The 27,859-nt window shown below is 58.3% G+C and overlaps 2 protein-coding genes across 9 annotated transcripts; both read right to left on the reverse strand.

The window, feature by feature from the left end:
• Positions 1 to 142: 142 nt before the first annotated feature.
• Positions 143 to 9,529, reverse strand: GMIP (GEM interacting protein). 8 transcript variants are annotated; one of them, XM_019416485.2, is made up of 22 exons: positions 9,396 to 9,529; positions 8,394 to 8,478; positions 7,858 to 7,933; positions 7,688 to 7,745; positions 7,253 to 7,378; positions 7,104 to 7,168; positions 6,921 to 7,028; positions 6,431 to 6,511; positions 6,157 to 6,327; positions 5,926 to 6,063; positions 5,445 to 5,641; positions 5,022 to 5,128; positions 4,859 to 4,939; positions 4,422 to 4,499; positions 4,199 to 4,353; positions 3,794 to 3,982; positions 3,561 to 3,698; positions 3,263 to 3,459; positions 2,536 to 2,923; positions 1,569 to 1,619; positions 1,070 to 1,133; positions 143 to 940 (listed from the first exon to the last, which is right to left on the reverse strand). In XM_019416485.2, the coding sequence occupies exons 1-22, from the start codon at positions 9,412 to 9,414 to the stop codon at positions 567 to 569; spliced, it is 2,946 nt and encodes a 981-aa protein (XP_019272030.2). In that variant the 5' UTR covers positions 9,415 to 9,529; the 3' UTR covers positions 143 to 566. The 8 variants fall into 8 exon arrangements, with proteins under 8 accessions (XP_019272030.2, XP_019272029.2, XP_019272033.2 ...); XM_019416484.2 differs by having other exon boundaries at positions 4,859 to 4,948; XM_019416488.2 differs by lacking the exon at positions 4,422 to 4,499.
• Positions 9,530 to 11,111: 1,582 nt separating this feature from the next.
• Positions 11,112 to 27,757, reverse strand: ATP13A1 (ATPase 13A1). The gene is made up of 26 exons (XM_019416494.2): positions 27,339 to 27,757; positions 24,974 to 25,063; positions 24,656 to 24,846; positions 22,245 to 22,317; positions 21,872 to 22,027; positions 21,630 to 21,699; positions 21,446 to 21,552; positions 20,828 to 20,957; positions 20,646 to 20,701; positions 19,924 to 20,050; positions 19,709 to 19,846; positions 19,508 to 19,628; positions 18,990 to 19,147; positions 18,426 to 18,601; positions 18,244 to 18,354; positions 17,116 to 17,241; positions 16,164 to 16,272; positions 14,543 to 14,742; positions 14,364 to 14,460; positions 13,465 to 13,625; positions 13,281 to 13,395; positions 12,992 to 13,188; positions 12,047 to 12,189; positions 11,736 to 11,847; positions 11,507 to 11,650; positions 11,112 to 11,421 (listed from the first exon to the last, which is right to left on the reverse strand). The coding sequence occupies exons 1-26, from the start codon at positions 27,732 to 27,734 to the stop codon at positions 11,311 to 11,313; spliced, it is 3,615 nt and encodes a 1,204-aa protein (XP_019272039.2). The 5' UTR covers positions 27,735 to 27,757; the 3' UTR covers positions 11,112 to 11,310.
• Between the last annotated feature and the right edge of the window lie 102 nt (positions 27,758 to 27,859).

Genomic DNA, 27,859 nt, shown 5'->3' on the forward strand with positions numbered 1-27,859 from the left:
GCCCGTACTGCCTGTAGGTGCTCAAGCATGTTTGGGGATGAAAGGGGGCCTTGGTGTCTCTGGTGGGTAAATGGGGCCAAAGGATGCTACCCTCACCCATCTCTCCCATCACCCTCCCCTGGCAAAGAAAGACATTCAAGGGTATAAAGGACACAGTTTATTCTGAGGCCATCACACCCCAGGTACCACCTGGATGTTGAGTTTGGGCTGCCCACTCCCAAGTGCTGGTCACCTGAGGTCAGCTAAGAAGACAGGCAGAGGTAGGGGAGTGGCTACAACCAAAGTAGCAAAAGGCACCCCTGTCCTAGGGGTCAGAGACTAGAGTGGATGTCAAGAATCCCATGACCTATATTGACCCTGAGCATTGACCCTGACTAACCTCTCTGAACCTGAGTGGCCCTGATGCTTCGCAGTGACCGGTGTCCAGTTGAGGGATCCTGATATATTGCCTCCAAAAGGGTTTTAGTACCTGAGGCCATGTAGTCTTTCCTCACAGGAACTCTCCAGACACCCCAACACTGAACACCTTCTGAGTCCTTTCCCCCTTGGTCAGAATGCTGGGATGGTCAGAGATGGTCCTCGACTTCCTCAGGTTGGGGGTCTGGGCAGCAGGTGGCCTTGGGCACAGCCTCACTGTGTAGCTTGGAGAGTAGCCGGGCTGTCTCTTGGGTGATCTCAAAATGCTTGGGCAGCGGGGTGCGGCGCAGAGGGCTGCCCTCAGGGGAGGAGGCGGTAGGGCCAGGTCCCCTCCTCCGCAAGCTCCCTCGGGGCACTGATGTCACAAGGGTCTCCTCGCACAATTTGGAAGCCACCAGGGCCAAGCTGGACAGCTGGTGGGTGACTGGCCGAACGCCGCCCCGGGGATATTTCACTGGCTGGCGGCTGAAGTGACCACGGGATTGTGTTCCCAGGAGTGAGTCCTCTGGACCTTGGCTGGACACTGTGGGTTGGGGTGGTCAGTGCTGAGCATCCCTAAGTCCTCAGGGTATCTCCCGGGAGTCATCTCTCAGCTAAGCCACCCCAAGCAAGGATATCCCTATAACTCCTGGGCTCCCCCCTACTTACTCACCTTCCTCTCCTTCCTCTTTGGTGTCATCAGCCACTTCTCTGTCGTCACTCTGTGGAACTGGAATCTACAGGAACAAACCGAAGACCAAAACCCCAACAATAAAATTCCAGTTCTTTGAGACTCTTGGGAAACCTGAGGGTTTGTTCCACATGCAAAAGATCTTTGGCAGTTTGGGTATCTGGGGAGACGATGCCCTTAACAGTGTACTGCTTGTCCCCTCGTGCAGAGCAATGTTATTAATTTCGACTGTGGGCTCCATGAAGGCAGGAATGCCCTTGCTCAGCAGAGGGCCAGCCCAGGGAGTGACTCAGCCATGTCCACATTAGGACCAGGGGAACTACCTGTCTCCCTCCTTCTCTGCAACCTTGCACCTGCTTTTTAGTTGATCTGTGTATCCTTCAGTTCATCCTTTAGTTAAATGCTAATAGCTGCTGGAGTTCTTTCCACATGTCCCAAGCACTTTCTGAACCATTCCATTTCTCAGAGACCCAGAACTCACTGACTGCTCCTTCGCCAGTTCCGGGCTGCTTGTCAGGGGGAGGTCCATGTTCTAAGGAATGATATGTGTATCAGGACCTGAGGGACAGGGAAGGCCCCTGTAGGAGTCTCATCTGTAAATGGTTTTCACTAACAGTGTCTACCTCTCACAGCCGTGGTGAGGATGATAGGACGCTTATGCAGTGCCCATGCATAGTAGGTGCACGGTCTGCGTAGCATTAAGGGCATTAAAGGCATTAAGACCCCTCTTTGGCTTCACTTTCTAGCACCTTCTCCTCAGTAATTCATTACAGCTTGGGGCTGTGCCCTAAACACACCAGGAATGTTCTTACCTTGGGGCCTTTGCACCGGCTGCTCTCTTTGGAACACCGTTCCCCAGATTGTTCCCACATTGTTCCAGTCCTTGCTCGAATCCACCTTCTCCATGGGACCAGCCCACAGAATCCTACTTACTGCTACAAGCTGCCCTCCACCTCTCCTTGGTGCTCCCAGTGTCCCTTACCTTATGCTACCCTTTCTTTTCTCCATAGTACTTGTCACCTCATAATGTCCTATAAACTGACCTTGTATCTATCCTATTTTTTTTTTTTATTGTTGGTCTCTTCCCCACTAGAGTGCAGTCACCAAAAGGATGGGGTCTCTCAATAATTTACTCACTGATGTATGTGTAATGCCTGCTACAACAATGCTCGGTACACACTAGGTGTTCAATAAATGTTCCGTTGAAGGAGTAAGTGATCACCCTTGTTAGTAACTGCAGAGCTATACCTTATTGTTCCTCCCTTATTACCCCGCCCCCCCCGTTCCGTTCCTCTTTTTTCCTCCCAGAATGAGCACAAGGTAAATAAGGAAGGGAGAAAGGGGATGAAAGAGAAAATTTTAAAGGCAAAGGAAGGAAGGGAGACAGGAGAGTGAGACGCTTAAATGCAGAGAAGGCCTACCCGTCTGTGGGCCCAGTGGGTTCCTACCTCAGGAGGCGTAGCTTCGGGATGCTTCTCCAAGGTACTGTGGGGACCAGGGTCTGGGTTGGGGTCCAAGGTTAGGACTGAGGGCAGGGGATCTGAGGCAGGGTATGAGGGTGGTGGCTGGGGGTTGATTGTGAGAGCCCCAGGAGCTGGACTGGGGTCTTGGGGTGGAGGCTCAGTGGCCACGGGGAGGTCGTCCATCCCAAAGATTTGCTCGTAGTTAACAATGAGGAACTCAATGAGCTGAGCCTGGTGCCCAGAGTCTAGTAGGCAGGTGACAGGGCCAGCACCAGCTGCCCCTGGACCGTCTGGTGGCCGCAGCAGCGTTGGCCCAAACACAATGCCCAGGTTGTTGGCAGACATCTTGTTTTCCTCAAACTGTGCAGCCACCCTGGGGACAGTATGAGGAAAAGGGTCAGGGCATGGCATGCGTGGTCATTGGTCATCAGGGAGGAGCTGTAGGCCAGGCTAGCGGCCACTTGCCCAAGTCCTGGGTAAGTGGTCCTGGTCATTGAGACCAGCAGCTACATGCCTGGCAATGGAGATCAGGGGTCAGCACCCAAAGTCTGGAGTCATCTATTAAGATTCAGAGCTCAGAAAACACATGCAAAGGTCAGAAGTCAGTGGCAGGGGTCAGTCCCAGAGATGAGTAGTCATATGTCCAGGGATGGGGTCACAGATCCGTGCCTTAGGTCAGAAATCACATTTCAAGGTCAGGGACAGTGCACACCTGAACAGATGGGCCACCAGGTGCCGCAGGGTGCTGTAGTTAGAGTCAGGCAGCTGCACCAAGAGGGTCTTCAGCGAGCAGATAACCTCAGGGCTGGGGCTGGGGGTCCCAGGGTCGTGCCCAGGGTCTGCATGCAGGGTCTTAGCCAGAGAGATGAAGGCGTCGTAGAGGTGGAAGGGGACCACGGGGTCAGTGAGCTGAGGGTGGAATGGTGGGAGGGACATGGGTGTGGGTGGGCTGCAGAGGGTCCTCAGCCTGAGCCCGCCCGGCCCTTACCCCTGAGCCACTGAGTACCCACCTCCTGGAGGAATCGCTTGAGGACACTCGAGATATCGTGAGGGGAGTTTCCTGACATGTCCACCAACCCTCGGCCATTCTCGAGAGCCTGGCATAGCCGCTCCACGCGGACCCGGGACCCGCTGATCCGATAAATGCCCTGCAGGGCGAGGCAGGAAATGGACATCTGGCTTACGATACAGCCATCAAGAGGACCAGGTCACTATTGGGGATGGTCAAGAGTCAAGGCGGCACCTGCACACCCAGGGCACGCTGTTCTATCTCGGCCGTGCACCTGGTGATCACAAAGGGCACCTCCTCCGGGAAGTCCCTGGGCAGCTGCAGGAAGTCGACCCCAAAGAGGGCAGTCCGGGCGGGGAGTCGCTTATGTCCACAGAGGATCAGTAGAGTCTCCAGGCACCGCTTGTGGCAGGTCAGAAAGCACTGAAGGGAAGGTTATAGGGTCAAGGAGGTCATCAGAGGTCAGCAGGGGAAGAGAAGGTCGTAGGGATCCTCAGGGGGCAGGGGGCTCATAGGACATCTTTAGATCAGGGCAGGTCCCAAGGGCAGAAAGGTCATAGGGATTTCAGGTCAGGTGCCTGGGGTCAGGGAGGTCACTGGGGTCATAACAGGTCACTGGCTCATGGGCCCAGGCCGCACCTCCTCACACTCAATCCCGCTGACCATGAAGGCTTCACACTCGCGGCACTTGGCTGGGCCCCGTAGCCGCCGCAGTCGGTGGGTCTGGGCTGCGCCAGATAGTGTCCACTTCCTGAAGGGGCTTCCTGAGCCGTTCTCCAGCCCATCTCCCAGGTCTGTGGGGATACAGGGTCAGGGGTGCCTGGTCCACCCCCTGCCATGCCCCACCTGCTTCCAGCCTCACCAGGGTCTCGCTCCTCAAAGTCATCTGAGGACTCGGTGCCTGTGGATGACACCTTCACCAACCGCCTTGTGCCAGGGCCTGGAGTCATAGGGTCACAGAGGTCGGGGGTCACAGGGGTCATTAGGAAGCGCCAGGGCTGAGGAGATATGCCTGGTTTTTAGGCTTTCCAGAACCACCCACAGATGCCCTTGGGGTAACGGTTAGAGATCAGGAGGGAGTTCAAGGCAGAGGTTAGGGGTTGCAGAAATGGGTCAGCGATCTGGGGGGCGGTTCAGAAATTAGCTCAAGAGAATGAATCAGAGGATATAGGAAATAGGTCAGGAGTGCAGGTAGGTCAGAGGTCAAGTGATAGGTTAGAGACCGAGGGTCAGAGCCTGGCCAGGGTCTGGAGGGCGGTTAGACGTAGGGAATGGGTTACGGTCAGGTCCTGGCCCCACCTGGGCTGGAAGTGGGAGAGTCCAGGGACCGAGACTCACTGCTACCACCCACGCTGTCCACGTCGCTGCTTGGAGTGGGGCCTGGAATCCCTAGAAGGGAACAGGTCAATTAGGATGGACCCCTGCCCCAGCACCACTCCTGCCCACCCCTCACTGCACTCACCCTGGCAGCCTGTGCCTACATCATCCCAAGGGCCTGCCTCAGCCGCACTCTCATCCAGCCGTGGGGGTAGGGGGCCAGAGAGCTTCTTTCTTGTGTCCAGAGGGGAGCTGAAAGGAGAAGGGTGAGGGCTCTGATAACCAGGAAACTGCCCTGGGATGACATCACCTAGGCATTGCATTTAGGACCCAAATCCAAGCACTTGGGTCTGCAAGCCTTGACACCAGTGAGCACCCAGTACAGTGACCCTGAAGTTCGGACTCTCCCAGAACTGGGACCCCTCCCCCAAAATAAGAGCCTCGGTATTAATCCAAGAACTCAAAACCTCATTGAGTTTCCTGACCCTGAGTACTCAGCCTGGTGGCTCCAACAGCCTGAAACTGTGTCTCTGGATCTCATTCCTGACCCTGCTCCCAAGGGGCCCACCTGTGTGCAGTGGGCACGAACTCTTGGAAGGAGAAGGCAGGCGGCGGGGGTGGTGGGGCCTCGGGCCGCAGCACCCTCACGTACTCCTGGTAGCGCTGGCCAGGCTCAAAGGGCTCACAGCACTCAGCCAGGGCAGAGAAGGCACGGGGACCATGCTCTGCTTGCGCCCCTCGAAGCCCTAACAGTCCCAGGGTCACCTGTGGGGAGCAGACTACAGTGAGAGAGGAGCAGAGCCTGAACTTTAGAGACACCAGCATGGTCAGGGTTTGGGGGCAGCTTAGGGAGGAGGGTGTGATCAGAGCCTGGCCTGGATGGAGTGGGGTAAGGGCAGGGGTGGGGGGTGGGCAGGACTCGAGAGGCCGAGATGCTCTCAGGGACTGAGGGTGGAAACTGGCTGTCTAGGGAGGAGTTCTGGCGCCCTGGAGAAGGGTTAGGGGCAGGGGGCCCTCAGCTGGGGGGCGGCAGTGGGAAAAGGCCTCACCCGCCTCAGCACTTCATCCCCCTGCAGCACCAGCTTGCGCACATGCGACACGATCCGCTGCTTGGCGGCCTCCAGGTCCTGCTGCCGTGCGTTGGCCTCACGGACACAGGCCTGGTACAGCGCCAAGGCCTCCTGCGCCTGGGGAAACCGAGGCCGGGGCACCGGTGGGATGGAGTGTGGGGTGGGGCGCACCGAAGTGCTGGGGGGGGGGGCACGGGGCCAGGTCCCCACCTTGGCCTGAGCCTCCTCTCGTGATCGCCGCCGCCGCTCCTGCTGTTTGCTGGGTCCTGGCGAGGCCTGGGGTGCCGGGTCCTCAGGGGACGCCTGGGAGCGAACCCACAGGTCCTCGCTGCGCTGCAGGTACTGTTGCTGGGCCCTCCGCAGTGCCTGCACCGCCTCATTCTGGGGTCGTGGGGGGCGGGGACAGGGACAGAAGGGGATAGATCAGCACCGCTTCCTCTCATCCACCAGCCGCATGCTGGTACCCACCCCTGCCAGGCCTCACCATCCGCTTCTGCTCTTTCAGCCACTGCTCCTTAAACTCCTTCCGCCACTTCTCGATCTCAGTTCGTTTGGCTGCCAGGGGCTGGCAAGGGGGACAGATGGGGGTGCTGCCTCAGGGCCACCCAGTCTTTCTGCTTCCCGCTACCGCGTGCCTTTCATCCTCTGGACCCTTTTCTGGGTCTGCACGCTCCCCACCCCCTCTCCCTGCCGTGTCCCCACCTCATCCTTGCTAAAGCCTGGCCCCAGAGATGCCAAAGCTCTCTGCCTGTGAACACTCGGCACTTTTCCCCCCAAGCCCTGCGAACGAGCAAAAGCACAGTTTTGCAATTGTACAGGAAGCCTGGTTTGAATCTCTGCTGGGTGACCTTGGGCAAGTTCCTCAGCATCCCTGGGCCTGAGCTTCCTCATCAGCAAAACAGCCTGGATGGGTAACCTTGCCTTCCTCCTGGGGAGGTGGGAATGGAATAAGGCGTGCGGCAGGGCCCCCTCACCTGGGAGAAATTTCTTTTCTGCTGGGCCACTGTTTCCATGGCCAGGGCTCCCAGGCTGAGGTCATGTTCCAGAAACAGGGTATAGATGTACTGCAGTGGCATATGGCTCTGGGGTGGGAGAGTAGGTGTTGGGGGACGCCGAGGATCTAGGGGATCGGGGCGGGGGGATCTGGTCACAGCTACCTGCTGGTGGATCGCCACCTTGCCAGCCTCGGCGATCTTCATGATGCTTTTGGTAAACTCTAGCTCTGTAGGGGGAGACAGCCGGGGTCTGAGTTGGGCAGGGTGTGGGCACTGCCTGGGGTCTGGGGCAGGGTAGAAGGGACCCTCACCAAGGCTGGCTCTCTTCTCGGTCCAGGCCAGCAGCTCCTTGGCATAGCGGCTCCAGGTCTTGGCATACTCCAGAGCTGCATCCACACCCCCCTTGGTCCGAATGAGCCGCAGGTCCAATTCTTCCCCTGGGGCAGGAGAGTGGACCTCTGACCTCTGACCCCCGAGGCCGCTGTGGAAGCTTTCCCTGAGCCCCAAGGCCAGACCAGTGACCACTATTCTATACCCTGTGGCTTTCCCCAAACACCCTTTTATGATCTTGTCCAGGTTGCAATTTTACGCTGACTCTCCACCCAGACTGAGGGATCCCTGAGGGCAGGGGCTCAGCTCTGTCGCGTACTGTTGTTTCCCTGGCACGTGGAACAGGCAGTCGGTGACGACTTGCTGAGGGAAGGAGTCCTTTCTGCCCCCACTCCCCTGGCCTCAAAGCCCCCTACCTGTAAGGGGTGCCGGACCCTCCAGGGAGAGGCCACTCCAAAGGCTGGTTTCACTGGTCTGAGAGGTAGGGAGACAGCATTCAGGAGCGAGCAGGGCAGGGGCCTCAACCCCCTAGAGCCCCTCCTCCTGGAGGCCCCCTCCTCCCTGCCTCATTGGTCCCGCCCTTCACCTCAGTGGCTGTGGGGGTCTTGTCAGACTCTGGGTCTCCTGAAAGCACGGGGTCTCCAGGCAGCATCTCAAGGGTCCTGGGAGGTAAGGGTGTCAAGATGCCACCCTCCACCCAGTCTGTCCTGCCTAGGGGTGCTGGGGGCCCCCAGGGCAGTTTGAATGATGGTCCTGGACATTACCTCTGTGACATCTCTTGTACGTGGGAGGTCTGAGTGGTTTGGGGGGAAATTAGGTGACTTTTTGTCATGGGACTTGAGAGAGTTTGAAAGGTCCCAGGTAAATCTGGGGTCCATAGGGTGGGATTCTAAGGATCTCAAACGTTTTAAGGGGTTACAAGAATACATGGGGAGGGGTCCTAGGACCATTTTGTGGATTTCCAGCAGATCTGGGGGGTTGGATTTGGGGATTTTTCAGGTGTTTTGGAGGGACCCATTTAAGACTTCTCAGGTTATTAGGTAAGTGGATCCAGATGTTGTAGGTTCCTAGTGAGGCCCCTAAACGATTAGGGATTTGGGGGTGGCCCAGGCTCAGACTCACACGTTCCCCAGTGAGATCTCGAGGTTGTCCAGGCTCCGGAAGATGTCACTGTACCTCTTCCTGCTCTCTGGAGCTGGGGGTAGCCCTGGGGGAGGGGAGTGTCACACATGGGCCAATGGAGGCCTCCCTCCACTCACAGCACTTACACCTAGGGTAGGCCCTTAGCCAGTTGTTTTGAAGGGGTGGGGGGAGGAAGGGGAGGAGACAGAAAGAGAGTGTTCTGATCCTTGGGGAGGGGGGGGATGGGGGTGGGTGTCAGAGTCAGGATGGAGGCAGTGTGGCCTGGGGTGAAGCCAGCTCAGGGCAGGCAGATGGATCAGGCACAACCCAACACAGGGGCAGCTGCTCAGAGGAACAGACACCCACACACACATGGGCCCAGAAGCAAAGCGGCAAAACAGATGCCCCAGATGCAGCAGCACTGTCCCTGGGGAGAGAGCCAGCTTGACAATGGAACCACATGGACCTCAGGCCAGACAGATGGAAATACACGTGGGAGAGGCCGGCACAGAGCCTGTGGCACAAACACATACAGGCAGACTGAAACCAGAGGAACATAAAGACCGTGTGACACTCAACGTGCACAGCAGAGACACAAAGGGAGCCGGAAATACAAGTCGGACCTTGCCACATTTCTGCCACAGTCCCCCTTCTAAGGGGCCCAGATCAGCAATGGCCCCTCCTCAGTAGGGATCCTGCTGCGTCGCCCTCCCCCTGCCCCCCATCACAAATATCAGAAGCAGAAGCGGCCACTTCCCCTTCCTGGACTCCCTCCCCCAGGCATCCGGGGTGAAGACTCCAAAGGGGGAGGAGGCCAGGGAATGGTGTTCTGGGCCCCTCTAGGCTTGGGGGTCCCCACAATAGTGGATTCCCGTGCCCTTCCCATTCCTGACTCCTTTCCCGGGTCTCTGGACGGAAAAGGACAGGCGAAGCGCCTCAGTTTAGGAGGTGGGGTACAGTTGGGGGAGGTCTCTCTCGGATCCCATACCCCGGACCGCCTACCCGGCTCTGCTGCGTCCATGACAAGACCAGAGGATCGCTCGGCGGGGACCGGGTCTGGGAAGGGATCTCGCGCTGGCGGGGCTCAGCCCCGATTTCCTGCCGCGGCCGCCGCCGCCGCCCGGGTTCTGCGTAGCCCCGCCCAGCGGAGGCTACGCCCGCGAGCGAACACGCCCCTGCTCATCAGAGGCTCCGCCCGCGACTACACCTCAGCCGGTCGGCCACGCCCCCGAGGCCCTGAAGTGTGTACCGCGTCCCCTGCGCCCCCTGCCCGAGATGCGGGAGATGTGTGGGGCCAGGGCTGGGCACCCCATGATTCCATCCCGGCCAGGGTTCTCCTCGCCTGATCTTTGCACGGCGCCAAAGCTCCAGCACACTCTCTGGTCCCGGGCTCCTGCCCCTGCATCTTCCACACCCCACGACTCAGTGACTTCCCTGCCCAGGGGCCTTGGACCCCTGAACCCATCCAGGCTCCACGGAGCCTTGGAGCCCCCTGGTGGAGAGGGCCTATTCCAGCGGGATCCGGTCTCCCAATGCTGGAGGGGCTGGAGACCTCTGGTCTGGGGCACCTGGAGTCACCTTGAAAGCTGCATCAGACTCTTGAAGTCGATTACAGTGCGCCAGAAGCACCCCTAGCACCTCCCTCAGGCATGGTGATCATAGACCCCCACCCTAAGCACCCCAAGAATCATTCCCAACGAACAAATCCCAAGACCAGTCACCATCGGGTGGCCTCAAATTGTCTCAGGGACTCCAAATGATCACAATAGCCCCCTTTCCTGGTGCGGTCTGGCACCCCCACACTTGCATACACCTTCATCTGTGCTCAGGGCCCGTGTGATGCTCACAGGCATTCACAACCGGTCCCCACTGTTTCCCTGCTTTGGATCCCAGGGCTTTCCTTGGGCTGTGCGTCCTTCGCTGAGGGAAGCAAAGGGGTGAAGATGGTAAAGGGCTGTGAGCCCCTCACTGACAAGCAGCAGGGAGGCAGAGGTTGTTATCCAAGAAGCTGGGACTGGGTCCCCTGGCTGTAGGTCCCCACGTGCAGCTTGTCAAAGTTATAAAAATGCACCCATACCCTGCACTCAGTGGATTTTCTAGTTGGAAACAAAGGCATCATGTTTATGACTTTTGCTTTCTCAAGTTTTTGGCTGTTGCGAAGGTAGGAAATTTCCCATTGACCATGACTCTGCTCTCGTGCTGCCTACTCCACAATTCCTGAGTTGCAATGAGTGCCCTTTGAAAGGAAGGATAGTGTCAGTACAAGGGCAGAGCCAGATGCAAAGCTGGGCTGTTACATGAGATGGTGATGGCACTTGTGTGGCACAGGACCCCAATGAGTGTGACCCGAGCTACTATCTGCAATGATTCGGATTGAACTTCCTCCCATCTAAGACATCATGAGAGAGAAAGGCATGCTGTTTTTTACATATTACTGAAAAACAGAAAATGCCATTGATCCCCAAACTCCCCCCCCTAGTGCCTGAGGGACCAAAACATGAAGATGAGAGACGATGGAAATATGGAGGTGCTCGTCAAATTAGGAAAATATGCACAACTCTCTGGACTTGGAGCTTGGCCCTTCTAAGTGCTGAATGTATTACAGAGGCTGTCGTTAATAATCTCACGGCTCCTGAGGAGGGTGCTGGGACCCTGCTCAGTGACTGCCCAGCCCCACAACGACCCCTTCTGTGGTGCAGACAGAGGTGGAGGCAGGGCTTCTTAAAATCATGGATGCGGCTTTATTTACCAAAGGTGCCAGCCCAGGGCTGGTTCTGCCAGCCAGGCCCTCAGATGGCTGTGGGGGATAGGGGGTGTCCCAGCTCAGATCAGTCCTGGTGGCCACTGGGGCAGTGTTCCCTCTTGGGGCTTCCGCCCGGCGGCACCAACATGGGCAGCAGGTGCCGGCACCGCCATCTCAGGAAGGCACTTTCAGCTTCGGGGTCCCCAGGAAAAACTGCAGGACACGGTCGGCCAGGAGCGCCAGGCAGAAGTCCAGGAGCAGGACCTGGGCGATGACCAGCTTGAACTGCGGGGCAGGGAGCACTGGTGAGCTGGAAGCCCACGGTCGGGCCCAGGCTGAGTCGTGGGGCCACGTCCACGGGGCCACTCACCTCCACGGGGATGTCCACGAGGCCAAACTGACTGTTGAAGTCAGGTGAGGAGCCAAGGAGCAGGCCCACGATGGCCAGGAGTGACACAGCCAGGCTCCACACCAGGGGCCTGTTCTCTGGTAGGCTCTCCATGAACGGTGGGCCCTGTGGGGACAGATGGATGGACAGTCAAGTGCTGTGGGGGCCTAGAAAGTGGGCAGGGTGAACTCAGGCATGGGCTGGACCTCACTTTGTAGTTGATGGCAAAGGTGGCCATCTGCATGGCCATAGCCATGATGTACACGGTGCTGTTGACCAGGCTCGGCTCAAATTCCTTGTACAGGTCCACAAACTGCTCCTGCCTGCAGCAACACATGGGGGACAGGGCCACCCTATGACTCTCACCATCCCTGCACAGAGCCAGGGCTGTTCCCTGGCTGACTCCACTGCCTGGCTGCGGTCACCACAGGGCAATGTCTGCGTGTGCATCCTCGCGCACCCTCCACCGCAGGGACGCTGCCTTCCGCCCCTCCCCAACCCCCATGCTGGGACAGCACTCACTTCTCAGGGCTCCGGGCCTGGGCTTCGCTGTACAGGTAGACGAGACTCAGGAAGTGCACACAGAACTGGAGCACGACCGTGAGGACAGTGTATAGGTTGAAGATGTTGGGCAGGGGCCGCTCTCGGGAGAGAGTCTTGAGGGGCTGTAGCAGCAGGGTGGGGGGGGTCAAGGTCCAGGCTCACCCCGGGCCTACTCTCCCACCCTGCCTCCTAGCAGGGCTCATGCAGAGAGCAGTCACCAAATCCTGGAGGTTGTAAGTCAGTACCAGTCCCTGGAGTCCTGCTTGTCCCCCAGCACCTCAGTCTAGATGCCATCACACCCTCAGTCAATGCCTACACTCCACACAGCAGTCAATGGGCACTTAAAGTCCATCCTCTTTCCCCTTGTTCTACAATAAACCAAAGCCTTCTCTTTGGGGCCCACTGGGTGTGCATGGTTGACAACACCCACCTCCCACCCTCTCCAGCTTCCAGGGCCTCTTTTGCATCAGCCCATGCCAATCTATGACCTTTCTGCCTACTTCCTGGCCGGTTCCCTCATTCTGTAGGGAACCCTACGGGCTCCCCTGAATGACCATGAGGCTGTGCCCTGTGAGTCACTTTGTATTTTTCCCGACACCGCACGCTTTGAGTGGTCTCAATAATTATTTTCCCCATCTGTCCTCTCCTTGTCTGTGGGCTCTATGTGGCCCACCTGAGACCCCAGCTGGCAGACAGTGCTGGGAACCGAGTTGGGCCACTCTGGGGAGTCTCAGCGTGTACCTGCCCTGTCCCCTGATTCTCATCTGTGATGTGGGGATGACAGTTCCCACCCTGAGAGCTGCTGTGAGGACAAACGGATGACACGTGGTGGTGTCTTTAACAGCCCATCCTAGCTAGCCCAAAGAGGCAAAGGGACTCGTGGGCTGGGGAGGGAACCCCTGCTTTGCCTGTGTCTCAGCCCACCTTGGAGCGGGAGATGAAGAGGAAGCAGCCGGCCAGCAGCAGCCCCTGCAGCGTGGCCTGGAAGTCACTGAACTTGACGCCCTCCAGGTAGAGAACACTCTGGCTATAGGCCAAGATGAGGGCATTGAGGGCCAAGATCTTGAACATCTGCAGCGTGGTCACCAGCGTGCAGCGGCCTTGCTTGATCACATGGCAGACTGCGGGGGGTGGGGGAGGAAGGTGTGAGCATGGGTGCCAATCAGGATAGGCCTGGGGTGGGCACGAGGGAGGGGCTGGGGATGGGACTCACTGCACTGGATAGAAGACAGCTTGGAGGTGAAGGGTGCAGCGATGCTGGCGTCCCCCAGCTTCACGATGGGTGTGCTCTCGTCCTCCAGTTCCCGCAGCACCTGGCTCAGGCGGTCCTGTGTGGCGGGCGACACGGGTGAGACATGGCCACCAGGGGACGCCGGTGCCCCCCTCCTGAGACTCACCCGCTGGGAGGCCAGCTGCTCCTCGGGAGGCGGGAGCCCCGACCTCTGCTTGGCCGCCCTGGAAGTGGCCCGGACTCCACTGTTGCTCAGGACGGGGCTGTCTCGGGGTCGTCGTCGCCGTTCAACGACTCGCTCGGGGGCGTTGGCCAGGAGTGCCACACCTGGGGGAGAGGCATGTGATTGTATGTCTGGAGGCAGAAGGAGCCTGCCACTCAGGCCCCGTGCGGAGTGCAGAGTCTGCTCACAGGAGCCTCAACTTCCTCATCTTAGCCCATCTCCCCAGGGAGTGTCTCAGAGAGCATCTATCTTACTTTCCACACTTAGGAAGCAAAACCCAAATACACAAAACACAAAGGAGACAAAATGAACAGACTCCCTAAGTCTATTGCCAAGGATCGTAATTCTAAGACGTAATAGATGATAAACACCACAGTTGACTAATAAATCAGTTAAGAATCTCGAAAGAGCTACAAGTACGCCAGATCAGTTTTTAAACGTCAGCCCGATGACTACATTCTGTTGACAGGAATCCAAGCCTATGAACGCTTGGCAAATGCCTCAGCTTCCATCTGTGCATCGCCACTTGTCCCATCTCTCACTGGCCTTTGGCCCTCAGTGCCCACGTGGTCCCTGCGTGGGGCCGGGGGGCCTCAGCAAACCAAGCTGTGTCTGCCACATGGAGCCTCCCAGAGGCCCTGATGCCCTCACCTCACTCTTCCTCAGACACCTGTGTCCCTTCCAGGCCTGCAGGTCCCAGATCCCCAATCCCACTGGCCCCTGCCCTCCTCCCCAGTGCCTCCTCACAGAACTCGCTCAGTGACGTGTCTCTGAAGCTAAGCCTAAGCCCGTGCTGGCAGAACATCGATGGAAGCGACAGTCCATCAGCTTGAGGGACTCACCCACGTCAGCATGCTTCAGGGCACCAACGTCATTGGTGCCGTCGCCACACATGAGGGTCACGTAGCCCAGCTCCTTCAGGCTGGTGATGACAAACTCCTACGTGGGCAGAGATGGGCGGAGTGAGGGCTCTGTGCCGCCCCCAGGGCCCCACCTGCCCCTCTGCCTCCTCCGTACACACCTTCTGTTTGGGGGCCACGCGGGCGAACACCTGCACATGGGGAATGAGGCGAAGCAGCTGCTGGGGGTCCTCGGACTGCAAGTGGGCCAGGCCGTCACCCGTGAGGCACAGGGCATGCTCCAGGGCCAGCGCCTTTGGGGAGCCCCTAGCCAGGGGCAGTATGACACTGCCATCGATAGAGCGCCACACGCAGGGTCGACCTGCAGGGCCAGAGCCCAGGGTCAGGGAGAGGGGTTCAGCCGCTCAGCAAATCCCCCTCACATGGACCTCACATATACGGTCCTAGTCTCATCTCCCTGAAGCATGTTCTTGCCCTCACCCCTCTTTATCCCTACCGACCGGGTCCACACCTGCAGCCCAGGAACCCCACAGATTGTTCACAGAACCCTCCCATACAAAGGATTCAAGAACCCAGAGCCTAGGCCACTGGCCTGAGACCACATGACAGTCAGATTCAAATCCAGACAGCCTGACCTCAGGAGCAAGGCACCCCTACCCCTGGGGCCTGCCTGAAACCTTCCTCTCCTAGGGCCTGGACACCCTGAGTCACTTCCTCGGGCCAGACACTGCTTACCAACCACTTCCTCTTTCTAGATGGCTGGCCTAGACGTGGATGCTGAGTGACAAGGACGGCTGAGGGAGGCCTTCTGGCACTGCATGGCTCATCCTGGGCTGTCCTGGCTAGGAGGGAAACCAGCCTCCACGTGCCTTTTGTTGTGGCCGTTTTGTTAGAGCAGCTTCATCTGCCAATCAACAGTCCCGACAGCCACCTCTGGGCCACCTGCCTACAATCCCTGGGCTCTGGAAGACCATAGTGCCTGGGGCTGGGACAGAGACGACAGAGATCTGGCACTAACACATTGACTAGAAGGGCTGGGAGATTCTAGAATCCAGCACAGTTCCCAAAGCTGCAACCTCCTCTGATCTGCAGCCTGGTGACATTCCGACGCAGGTCATTCCCCAGCCAGACGCCATCCCTTGGCATCTGACAATCTAACAGACCCCACACCCCACCAGCCGGAGGTGCTGGGGCTGGATGTGCCCCTCAGTGGACTCTACCCTTGGGCACCACTGGCAGCCAATTTGGTTACTCAGGAATGACCAGAGGCCATGAGCTCTGGAGTCAGGACACCTGGGAGCAAATCTTCCAAGTACCACTGAGCGACTGAGGTCGATGAGTTTACTTCTCTTTCCTTGTCTACAAAGTGGGGGCCCTAACAGCTGACCTTTGTCAGTTTCCTCCTATGGGGTGCGGAGATGACAAGGGTGGTAACGTGCACCGCGCCCTCTGCCTGGGGTCTGGTCGTGCCAGCATCCCCGTGCTCACGAGAACCCTCACCAGGTACGACAGCCTGCCGGCCCCAAGGCAGGTGTGAGGACAGAAAACACAGACTGGCTGACGACAACCAACCACCCTGATTGTAAGTCATCGCTGATCCTGGAACCAGTAGCTGCTCGCACGCTGCTGGACACACAGGTGTGGAACTCCCTGGCCAGGGGGCCTGAGCATGCCGACGAGGCAAGGCTATGTTCCTCAGGCCTGAAATCCAGGTGGGCCACCAGACAGGAGCTGTTCTTGGACTCAGGGTCCCCCAGAGTCCAGGGCTCCACGGCGCCTCACCTTTCTCTGTGGGAGGCTGCAGGATCAGCGTTTGTGCCTTTTCAATGAAGTGCAGCTCCTGAGCCACGTGGCAGGCAGTGAGCGGGTTGTCGCCTGTGATCATGACCACCTGGCAAGAGAAGAGGGCTCAGTGGGGCAGGGCTCAACAGGTCAAACTCCAGCCTGGAGACCTGGTGATCGAGTCCCCTCTAGAGAAGGTCACAGAATGAGGTCTTGGTCTCCTAATGCAGAATGGGTTCCAGGGGCCACAATCCACCCCAACTTGGTGGCGTTTTATGCAAATAATTCACGTATGCATGTCTTTCTGAAAACACTCAAGCCTTTTCTGTAATACAAACTAAGAACCAGCTACTGGTGTGGACCCCCTTGGCTTGGTAGCTGCCCCAGGCAGAGGGGAACAGATGCTCCAGCCTTTGCACTTAGGGCCCAGTGATGGGAAGACGGGCTGTGATTGCTGAGAGCCAGGTGGGTGCCGCTCATGTCACCACCTCTGTGACTGCTCACTCACCTCCCACATTCTAAACTGCATCCTGAGTCCCAAACTAGAAAACAGAAACCACAGGACAGATGGATGCGGTCTGTCTGGGAAGTGCCTCTGTATCCCCTGTCCCAGCTCCAGCTCTTCCTGTCTAGGATGGGGTGGAGTGGGGGAACTGCCCTTGCATCCCAAGGATGCTGAGGGCCAAGGAAGCAACTTGAGATGGGTGGGCACAGGCCGGGTCCCAAGGCATCCTCAAGCCTGGAAAAGCGTTAGCACCAGAGCTGTGACGGAGCTCAGCTGAAATCCAAGAAAGACGTCCCTGCTATTGAGACCTGGATACCCACTTAAACCTGCCCCACTGAGGGGAGAACTGTCCTCTACTGTCACATCCCCCTCTCCGGAAGGAACAAAGACCCACCCACCCGTCAGGCCACCCTTGGGGCCCAATGGGGAGGGGTGTGGCAGCCATACCCGGTGGGACGCATTCTGGATCTCACGGATCACAGCCTTGGAATCGGCCTTCAGCGGGCAGGAGACCACAATGAAGCCAACGAACTTGAGGTTGCACTCCAAGGCCTCCCGTTTGACTTCCCGGGCCTGTGTGGGGACACAGGGGTGCCTTACAACCCATCCCCCCATCACTTCTGAGCTGGTAAGGGAGGTCAGGGAAGGCCCCATCTTTACAGGAGGAACATGTAAGGGTCAGAAGCTGAGAAGTGGGGAGGGCAACCCACAGGGCTCAGCAGGGCTGTGTGGTTTCCCCACCGTGGGGCCTTTCCTCCCTATGTGGGCAACAGCAGGGCACGGAGCCCCTGTGACTCAGCCTCCCAGACAACAAAGTCAGACACTCCTTTGTTAATCACTGAGCACACACTCACCCTGTTCCTCCTATCAGAAACCCAAACCTCCTGCCCTCACAGAGCTTGCCTACTACCAGAAGCGATGTGAAATAAAATCACAGAAATCAGAGCACTAACTGCCATGAGAAAGGACAGCAGGGGAACGAGACAGACAGACTCAGGGAGTGGCATCAAGCAGGGCGGCTATGAACGTAAGCCCACAATCTGGTGCGCACTCTGGAAGAATCTCTCAGCTGCCAGGTGTTAAGTGGACTGGATGAGGGCCCAGGTGGAAGCAGATAAAGGAGGAGGACTGACGGTGGAGGGAGAGAAGAAAGCCGATGACCGATGTGAAGATGTAGGGCGTGAACGAGAGCTGGAGGCGCCCCAAGACCACACAGTGACAGGGTGGTTGGACAGGGTAGGGGCAGAACTGGGATGGAGACAGGAATCCGAGCTGCTTCCTGGTGATCCTTGGGGAGGTGTGAGGACCCAAGGGTGTAGGGGTAGGAAGCTGGATGGAGGCGGGCCTTGGTTGTGCTCGGCAGAAGTGGCCTCAGGAGCCAAGATGGGATGGGGTCCCCTAAGGGACAGGGCACACAGTGGGGAAGAAGGGACCAAGGACCGAGTGCCACCCAGGGCCTCCAAAGGTAGAGACATGGGAAGAGGAAGAAAGAACCATGCCTGCTCATAGTGGCGCTGACGGGAACAGAAGGCGGTGAGGACAAGGGGCCAGCAGGTGGAGAGCCTGGGCCCTTACCTGCTGGTGGGTGAGATGCCCCAGCTCCTTGTACCCCAGCGCCAAGACTCGGGCTCCTTCCCGGGAAATCTCCGTGTGGATGTGGTGGTAGTCAGGTGGGCACTGGGCGAACTGCAGGGAACGCGGGGGGATGTCACCGACCGCCCCGCGCCCCCCTTCCCCCTGGGCCGGGGCTGGCTCACCATGGAGTGCAGGGTTTCGGGGGCCCCCTTCACAGCCGCAATGTAGCAGAGATCAGTGGAGCCTAGCTTCTCATAGGAGGCGAGCACGGACATTCGCTTTAGGGCACTGGCAAAATGAAAGCGCTGGTGAATTTTCAGCCCCTGAGTTTTAATACTTCGGGGGAATACTTTCTCATCTGGAAACAAATAAGTACGAATCCTGAGGGCCTTCGCTCCAAAGAGGCAGCCAAGCCCCCGCCTCCCCCTTCCACCCCTCTCTTCCCCCCACCCCCAGACCCAGGGCCTGCAGGTGGGGGTTGGGGGGAGGCTCCTCACTCCAGGTAGGGTCAAGGCTGAGAGACCTGTGCTCAGAGGACCCTGCCTGTGACTTCTGACAGGGTGGGGCAGGCTCTACTCCCACGGGCATGGACTGTCTCAGGTCAGAGGTGAGCCTGTGCCCACCCACCTAGGGGAACATCACGGTTATAGGCCTGCCTGCCCGAGGTGGACACACAGGTGTCTCCGAGGGGTGCAGCCCGCCCACCCAGGAGTGTGAGAACTGGGCCCAAAGCTCCAGCCCCTCACCTTTGGTCAGCGTCCAGTCCACAGCTGTCAGCATAGCCTTCTCAAGTGGATCACCCACAAGGGTGCCATCATCCAGCTGCATGAGGGAGTGGCATGAGGCCAGGGCACGGTGTGTCTCTACAGGGATGTTAGACACAGGAGTGACCTCCTTCCCGTCTCTGCAAAGAGAGGAAACCGCTTGTTATGGAGTGGAGGGACTCTTGGGACTTGCTAGCCAGGATGAGGGATGGGCCTCCACTCTGTGCCAGTCACTACAGGGGCTGAGACGCATGGTCTTGGTCTTCGTGCCAACTGTGCCCATCTCAGAGACGGCTCTAGGGATCGTATGGCTGCTTGGGGTGGGAGCTGAGCCTCCACACTGCTGTCACATTGAAGAGTACACGGGGAACACCCCCCTCTGCCGCCTGATCAAACTTCAGTGGTCCACTGTGGTGGGTGGGTCTGGGTGGGTGCCGTCTGTCCCTTGAGCTCCCAGAAAGCCACCTGCTGGGGGAGAGGCCTAGGCCCCCCATGCTCACCTGAGCCCGGCCACCCCACGAACGACTAGGCTGTCGCTAGTCAAGGTCCCTGTCTTGTCGAAGCAGCACACCTCTACCTTGCCGGCAAACGGGATCCGGAAGGGCTCCGTGCAATACATGTCTGGGAAGGGGAGGAGCCAGGGTCAGGGGCTCTGCCAGGCCCCGGCCCGCTAGGCACCCAACCCTGTCCCAGGCACTCACAGAGCTTAGCCAGGGCAATGAGGGAGGTGTTGACAGCCAGAGACAACTCGATGGGCAGCTCAGGGGGCACGACCGAGGTGAGGATCAGTGTGCATTCCAGAAACAGCTTGTAGCGGTTCCGGCTGGGGTCCTTGGTGCCTGCGGAGACAGGGCCTGCCAGCCTGGGGGCCATGGGGACAGGTCCCAGCAGACAGGTGAGGGGCCACAGTGCATACCTTCAATCCACACGTAGGCAGCTGCTGCGATGGCGAAGACCAGGAGGAAGAGGATGAAGATAAAGGTCTCCAGGTTGTTTGCAGTCACCCTCTTGACTCCAAAGAGGATGGTTCGAAGCAGCTTGCCCTAGAAGGACAGGGGGTTAGAGGCCTTTCCTGGCATGGGGGTGTGGGGGTGTGGGGGTGTGGGGTAGGGGTGGCCTCCAGCATCTGACAGCACAGAGGGTCAGAGTATCCCTCTGCTGATGGGGAGGGCCTGCCCTGGGCCCACCAGTGAGTCCTGCAGCCGTGACACAGGGACCACACAGGTATGTGGGAGGCTGCAACTCAGCTAAGGGTTATAGAGACCAGTGGCCAAAAACTGGGGGTTAGGGAAAGAAGTGGTTTAGATGGGGGACTGGGTTTTCCAGAGGGAGGTCCGGCCATCACCTCTACCAGGCAGCCCTCATGCCATTTTAGTGAAGTGTTTATGAGCGTGACTCTGTACACCATCCCAATGTGTGTGGCAACAGCCCGTTCTCTGTCTGTGCTCCCCACCAGAAGCTCAGCTGAGGACAGCGGGCTCAGTCTAGGGCTTGCCTCTGCACCCTGCCCCGAACCAGTACCCTCTGTCAGAGTAAGCCTGTGGCGGGGATGTTCTGGGGTCCATAAGAGCCACTGTCTCAACTGTCTGCCTCCTGCCCTGGGGCCCACCCTCCCCAGAGCCAGACAAGGGGCCATACCTGGGACGTGTTGAATCCGGTCCTGAGGACGTAGGCCACGCACCCATTGTCAACTGCTGCAGAGACAAACAGAACGAGCGTCACTTGTATCTGTTCGTCCCGACTCCCGCACAGCCAAGCAGGTGTTGAGGGGGTGGGGACGGTGGGGCCAGAACACCCCCGGATCTCCCCAAGGCACCTACGCTTCAGGCCCGTGGTGGCCTTCTGTGGGGGGATGTGCTGTACCACCTTGGTGCCCCCAAAGATGACGTGGAGCCGGGAGTCGGCCTGGAGGTCCAGCACCCGGTCGGGGCTGAGGTCTTCAATGGGCTCCTGAGGAGAAAAGAGAGGATGGTGAGGGCGCTCTCACCTCGGCCTCCTTCTCCATCCCCAGTCTCCCAAGAGGGGGCCCCTGGGGCTGGGTTGGGCCACTCTGACCCTCACAGGGTTCCCAGCCTGACCTCGTCTTCTCCCCACCTGCGTGCGCGCATCCACTCCTCGGGATCCCCCAACTGGCCTCACTCGGGGTTCACGCTCTCCCGGTTTCTCTTGGCCCACCCTAGTCCGACATCCCCGGTCCCTGGCCTGGACAACCCCCAACGACCTTGGCCTCTCTCTTCACCACCCAGCTCCCCTTCGTTCAGGGTGCAGACCCCCCCAGGAGAGCCGGCAGCTCCGTCTGGGCACCGCACCTCCTCTGGCCTCCTCCAGCCGTGCCTAGGCAGGATCCCGGCCTAGCGACCAGCCCTCTCCCTGCTCCACGAATGAGACAGTGAGGCACGGGAGTACACCGAGCACGACCCCTACTCCCCACCCAGCACCTTCATCTGTGGCACCGACTCCCCTGTGAGCATGGCCTCGTCCACGATGCAGCGGCCGCGCAGCAGCAGCACGTCACAGGGCACTAAGTTCTCCTGTGGGGAGCGGCCTGCGGGAAGGGGCGGGAGGGTTGGACGGAAGCCGAGAGAAGGGCTCCCGCCAGGACGGAACAGAACTGTGCCTCACCGATTGACACAATGTCTCCCGGAACGATCTCATCGCTGGCGATGGGCCTCCACTTCCGGCTGCGGTAGACCTGGGTGGAGGGGAGGTGCACTCAGCTCTGCCTCTTGAGAGGGGGCATGATGCAGGTGCACGCCGAGAGCCGACCTCACCCTGCCCTCGCTCCACGCCCACCCTGAGACTGGCAGGTGCCCCCCGCACCCCCCCCCCCCCCCCCCCGCAGCAAGTCTCCCTGTTGGCCACACCTGGATCATGTGAGGCTTGTTGCCCATCTTCCGGATCTCTGACATGTTCCTCATCTGCTGCTGCACCAGGGAGGCCTCGAAGGCCACCAACATGGAAAGTGTGAAGACGCTGTAGTACCAGTACTCATCCAGACACCAGAGCCCCACGCAAAAAACCTGCAGGACGCAGCCTGTGTGTCCACACCCCCGCCCGTCCATCCACGGGAGCACACGAAGATGGACAGCTGAGGAGGCCGGGAAGGCACACCACGGGCTGTTCTACCCACGGCCCAGGCCCGTGCAGACAGACAGATTTTCAGGTGTGGAGAAGGGAGACTGTTCTGGCTGTGGAAGGCCCAAGGAACAGGGTGGGGGGAGAGCCCAAGCTGTTTACCTGGAACACAAAGAAGGGTGCTGTGGCTCTCTCCTTGAACAGCTCTGAGAAGTCAGGCACCACCATCTCGGCCCTGCAAGAGACCAGACCCCACATCTTGTTCACAGCGTGAGGCCTCGGGAGCCCCTCGGGAAACAAGGAGCCAGGAGGGACAGTCCACTCGACTGTGACGAGCATGCTAACTGCTGCCAGCCCTCTGCTCCACAGAACCCAGGTGAAGCTTCTGAATCAGCGACAGGTTGTTCAGGTAGCCACGCACTCAAGCAGGGTTAGTGCAAGACAGAACCGGTCATCAGATTGGGTGACAAGCAGGCGGAGAAGGAGTACCTGACTGTGGGATGGGGGCCCTGAAGCTGTGCAGGAGAGGCCTGGCTGTGGGGTATTGTGGGGTCCCCTGGGGGCTGAGCCCCACCCTGATTTCGAGAGGGGAGGTCTGGAGCTGAAATTTCCCCCAAACTCCCTCAACGAAAGCCCCAGAATTTGAGGAGAGGGGCCTAAGGGTGTGTTCTGCGGCATTGTGTGATAGCCCAGCAGGGCCAGGGAACGAGCCAGGCAGCCTGGGTCCTCCTCGCCCTGCCCTTAGAGATGAGTACTAGAGGTGAGATGCGAGAAAAAGAATCCACTGTGATAAAAACAAACAACAACAACAACCGGGGCCCATTCCGCATTGTCAGGTGACTTTGCATGAGGCAGGAAGGTGTGCAAGGGGACGTCCCATGCCACCATCAAGGCTGACCTTAAGCAGGGAAATAAGTAAAAAATTTCTTATAAACCTCCCCACTACGTTGCTATTTGAAATAACACATCTGTATTTTTAACGTTTGCTTATTCTGAAAGTGAGACTGTGTGTGCACCTGCATGTGTGTGAGCACAGGGAGGGGCAGAGACAGGGAGAGAGAGAATCCTAAGCAGGCTCTGTGCTGACAGCGCGGGATCGGTTTGGGGGGATCGATCTCACAAACCCCGAGATCATGACCTGAACCAAAATCAAGAGTCAGACGCTTAACCAATTGAGCCACCCAGGTGCCAACCCCCCCAACCCACCCCGCCTCTGCTGCCACCATCTGTAATTTTTAAAAAGCAATGAAGTCAGGGAAGAATTCCCTAAAGGGTCTAAGGATTTTCAGGTCAAGGATGATTATCATGGTGGCAGGGACAGGGGCTCTGAAGTCCAGCTCTGCCCCCTCCCAGTAGTGTCTCGGCACTGGTGGTTTTGGTGACTGAAGAGAAAGCACATACGTACAAGGCATCTGGCATCCTGCCTGGCACAAAAGAGAGCCAAGGTGATCACTAACAATTCCTTTTACCACTCTTCCTGAAGTGCTGGGAAAAATATGAGGACAAAGGTGACAACTTACACTCAGGAAAAAACCTTAAAAACAAAGAGAAATAGGACACCTGGGTGGCTCAGTGGGTTAAGCATCTGACTTTGGCTCAGGTCACGAACTTGAGGTTTCTGAGTTCGAACCCTGCATCGATTCTCTCGCTCTCTCTCTCTGCCCTTCCCCTACTTGTGAGTGCACGTGCGTGTTATCTCTCAAAACAAATAAACTCCAAAACAACAGGGGCGCCTGGGTGGCTCAGTCAGTTGAGCATCCGACTTCGGCTCAGGTGGTGCTCTCACGGTCCGTGAGTTCGAGCCCTTCATCGGGCTCTGTGCTGACAGCTCGGAGCCTGGAGCCTGCTTCGGATTCTGTGTCTCCCTCTCTCTGCACCCCCCACCCCCCCCACTCATGCTCTATCTCTCTCTCTCTGTCAAAAATGAGTAAACCTTAAAAAAAAATAAAACGACAAGACTAAAAAAAATAAATAAATAAGCCAGAGAAAAACTATAGTAATTACAAAACGAGGATCAACAACCAACTCCGGGGCCTCAGGCCAGGCTCCCATGAAGAGCTGCACGCACTCCCGCTGGAGGGCCCTCCAGGGTCCCTGTCAGCAGGCCAGCTCAGGGGAGACAAGACTACAGCACATTTCTCAAAAGGTGCCCGCCATCTTCACCTGGGATGTATTGTTTATGTATTATTTTTGTTAATGTTTATCCATTTTTGAAAGACAGAGAGAGACAGAGCACAAGCAGGGGTGGGGCGGAGAGTGAGGGGGACACAGAATCGGAAGCAGGCTCCAGGCTCCGAGCTGTCAGCACAGGGCCCGACACGGGGCTCGAACCCACAAACTGTGAGATCATGACCCGAGCCGAAGTTGGACGCTCAACTGACTGAGCCACCCAGGCGCCCCTGGGATGTATTGTTTAAAGGGTGACCTCCTCCACCCCACTTCCTAGGCACCCTGACTCGGGAGTGTGGCGGGGAAGAAATGGGAAAGGGGCCACTGGCACGGCCAAGCGTCCCTGCTGTGACCGTGGGCAGAGCTCCAGCCCTGTCAGAACACGGGGGCACCCTGGGACTCACTTATTGCTCCCAAACTTCTTCTCGGCCGCGCGGATCTCAGAGTCCTCCTGGAAGCCTCTGTTGCTCTGGTAATATGAGAAGGCATTTCCCACAGGGAAGGCCACAGGGAGGAAGCGCTTCTTCTCCAGGGCATCGTAGGAATACTTGATCTTCTGGAATTCGAAGGACAGCACCTCTTGCCCATCTTCACCCTGTGGGAGCAGAGGCATCTCTGTGGCAGAAGCCGCTAACCTGGGCGTGCCTGACAGTGCCTGGGAGTCCACCCCCCCGCCCCCCGCCCCAAACCCTGGGCTGGGCGGCCCAGCAGCAGGTCCCTACCTCATCCCGGTGGAGGGCCACAAGCTCAGTGGAGCCATTGTTGGGGGTCGGCACCACCTTCACGAAGGTTGCTTTGCTGGCGTCGTACTCCTGTGAGAGACAAAGTGCTGCTGCTGAGCCCTTCCCACCCCCCAGCTGCACAGCCCCCGCCAGGGAGGCTGCACGCACCGCAGGTCTGGTCGCAGAACACGCCACTGGGCTCCGGAGGCTGGCCCGGCCGCTTCCCCATCTGTCACTGAGACATAGACACTACCTGACCACACTGCTGGTCTCGTGTCATAAAATCAGGAGTGATGGACAGCACCTGACGCCTGGGGCACTGCTGAACTCAAACAGGAAGAAGGCCCCCCCGCATGAGATGCGCCCTCAACGCACATGGGCCGGGCCCTGTCCCAGCCCGCTGGCCTACTGCTGCTCTGCCTCCCCTCCTTTAACCGTTCATCACGTGTCCTGAAGTGACCAGGGACGACGAGGCAAGACTCGTCCTTGCCTCAGCTAAGGGCCTCTGCACGAGCCGTTTTCTCTGCCTGGAACATGCGGTCACACACTCAGCTTCAGGCCCTTGCTCAAATGTCACCTTCTTAGGAGCCCTCCCCTGGAGGAGGCTCCGTGTAAAGGGCCCTCACAACACTCCTTTCCTCGTCCTGTTTTTTCCTTTTGAGCACTGATGGCTGAGTACGAGCTCTACCTCTCTCGCTAACGCCATGAAGGCAACGGCTTTCGTCTGCTTTGTTCGCTGCAGGCCCCTCAGCACCTATGACATGGAGGCGCTGGCTGGAGGTCAGTTAGCGCTCCCTCAAGCCCACGCTGCAGCCAGCTTGCGGCTGCTGGGCCAGCCCACTCAGTCCCTGGGACGTGTGTGTTTGCGTGGGGAGGCGCCAAAGGGTGACCCTCAGTAGAAAGGCCCTGACCCTCGGGGCATTCACCGGCATGGAAGCAGTCAGAAAAGAACGACAAAGACAAAACATTAAGCGATGAACTTGGGGATGGGAATGCCACAGAAAAAAAGTGCAAAGTGCTACGTGGGGCCGGCCCCACGCCAGGAAGGCTGCGGTCATTTCAGGCTCTTCCCACTGTGGAACAGGAGGTGGGTGTTACAGTTCTCGCTTTACACAAGGGTGAACTGAAACCCAGAGAGAAGCACCCGTCTGAGATCTCTGATCCCGGATCTGCCTGTCCTAACCCCACAGTCACTTAGCTCCTTGTCCTTCATCCCTGGAGAGGAAGTGAACAGTCACGTTTTTTACCTGCAGGCCAAAAGGCAGCTGGACGTTTGGGGAGAGATGTCACACTCTCTCCAATTTCCCTCCATTTTTTGGTCCCTCATTGGAATCTTTCGTTGTACTGACCTGAAGCCACCAAGCCCGTAAGTTTGAGCCCCTCCTCTGGGATAAGGCTTGTTGGGGAAACAAGGGACTTTATTCTCTCAGAAGAGAAAGAGGACCCAGCCCATGTTTGCAGTCAAAGAGAGTGGACTTCTCTTTCTGCCGCCCTTAATGCTGCTCCCTTTCCCTCTCTTTCCAGCAGACACACGCCTGGGATCAAAGGGGAGACTGGCTGGACCTCAGTGCCCATGGCTCCAAACATGCCAGTGTCATCCAAGGCAGGCCCAGAGAGCGGTGGTGCAGTCACTGATAGTAACTGCTGACCCCGGGCAGCTCTCCCTATCCAGATCCTGGCAGTTAAGGGTCAGAAGTGCTACTGTGCTTCTAAAAGTGTGTTCTGAAAGAAGTCCTCACTGTCACCACACTCAGCTTGCATGCAGGCATAAAGAGACAAAAAGCAAAAAGCACTTGAAGTCACTTGCTCACAAACTGCTCCTGCTCCTCTTAAATGCTTGCTATGATCAAAGTGCATTTCAACCTAATTTTGGTCCTAGTATGTGAGGGCCTGTAAACACCAGACAACAGAGCTCTCAAACCAACCTCCACAGACAAGTAAACTCACCCGGCGGGTCTAGCCTCACACTCTGAAAACCAAAGTAGTAGACAGAGACACAAGGGAAGAAAGTAGGACCGTTTCTAGAAGCAACCTAGTACTTGCTATTATGGTCGCTAGCATTAACAAGCCATAACAAAGAAGAACATATGTCGGATCCTACGCTGAGCTTTTTATAGATATTAGCTTCCCGAGCCTAAATGACCACACCAAGGAGGGATTCCAGAAAAAGGAAATAACCTGCGTCAGGGTCGCACAGCAAGTCAGTAGTAGGGCCAGGGTTTGGACACCCAGAGGGCAACGCTGGGGACTCAGGCCCAGCAAATGGGAAGCCCGGGATGGAGTGCGGACCTACACAAACGTCGTGACTGCGACCCGCCGCAAGGTTCGACCGAGTCGAGGGTCAGGCTCGTGCCCGAGCACTTACCGGGGTGCAGGTGAGCGCGCAGTGCGCGTGCACGGACCAATGCCCCGAGAGGACGGTGAGCGCGTGCGCGAGGCAGATGCTGGCGAGCACAAGCAGTGCGGCTTCGGGTATCTGCACCCAGCTGCTGCCCCAGCCCCAGCAGCCGGCGGCCGCGGCGCCCAGCCAGGCCGGGTAGAGCAGACCCGCGAACGGCAGCACCGTGAGGCGCCGCAGCAGTGCCAGCCGCCGGTACGGCCACACGGCAGCAACCAGCTCGTCACCGCTCGCTATGAGCGCCGGCCCGGCGGCGAGGAGGGTGCGCGGCTGCGGCCCGGGCTTGGGCTGCCCGCCGGGCCGGGCCCCGCAAGGCCTGGCCCCGCAAGGCACCGCGTTGCCCACCGCAGCCGCCGCCGCCATCTTTCCCAGCGCCGCACTCGCTTCCGGGCAGAGGCACCGCCTCACTTCCGACGGCTTACTTCCGGTGAACCTTGGGTGCCGCCATGGCAGCTGGGGCTAGGGAGAGCCGGACAATTGCAGAAGCT

Source organism: Panthera pardus, unplaced genomic scaffold, assembly GCF_024362965.1.
Source record: "Panthera pardus isolate Hobbes unplaced genomic scaffold, ASM2436296v1 HiC_scaffold_8, whole genome shotgun sequence".
Taxonomy (NCBI): Eukaryota; Metazoa; Chordata; class Mammalia; order Carnivora; family Felidae; genus Panthera; species Panthera pardus.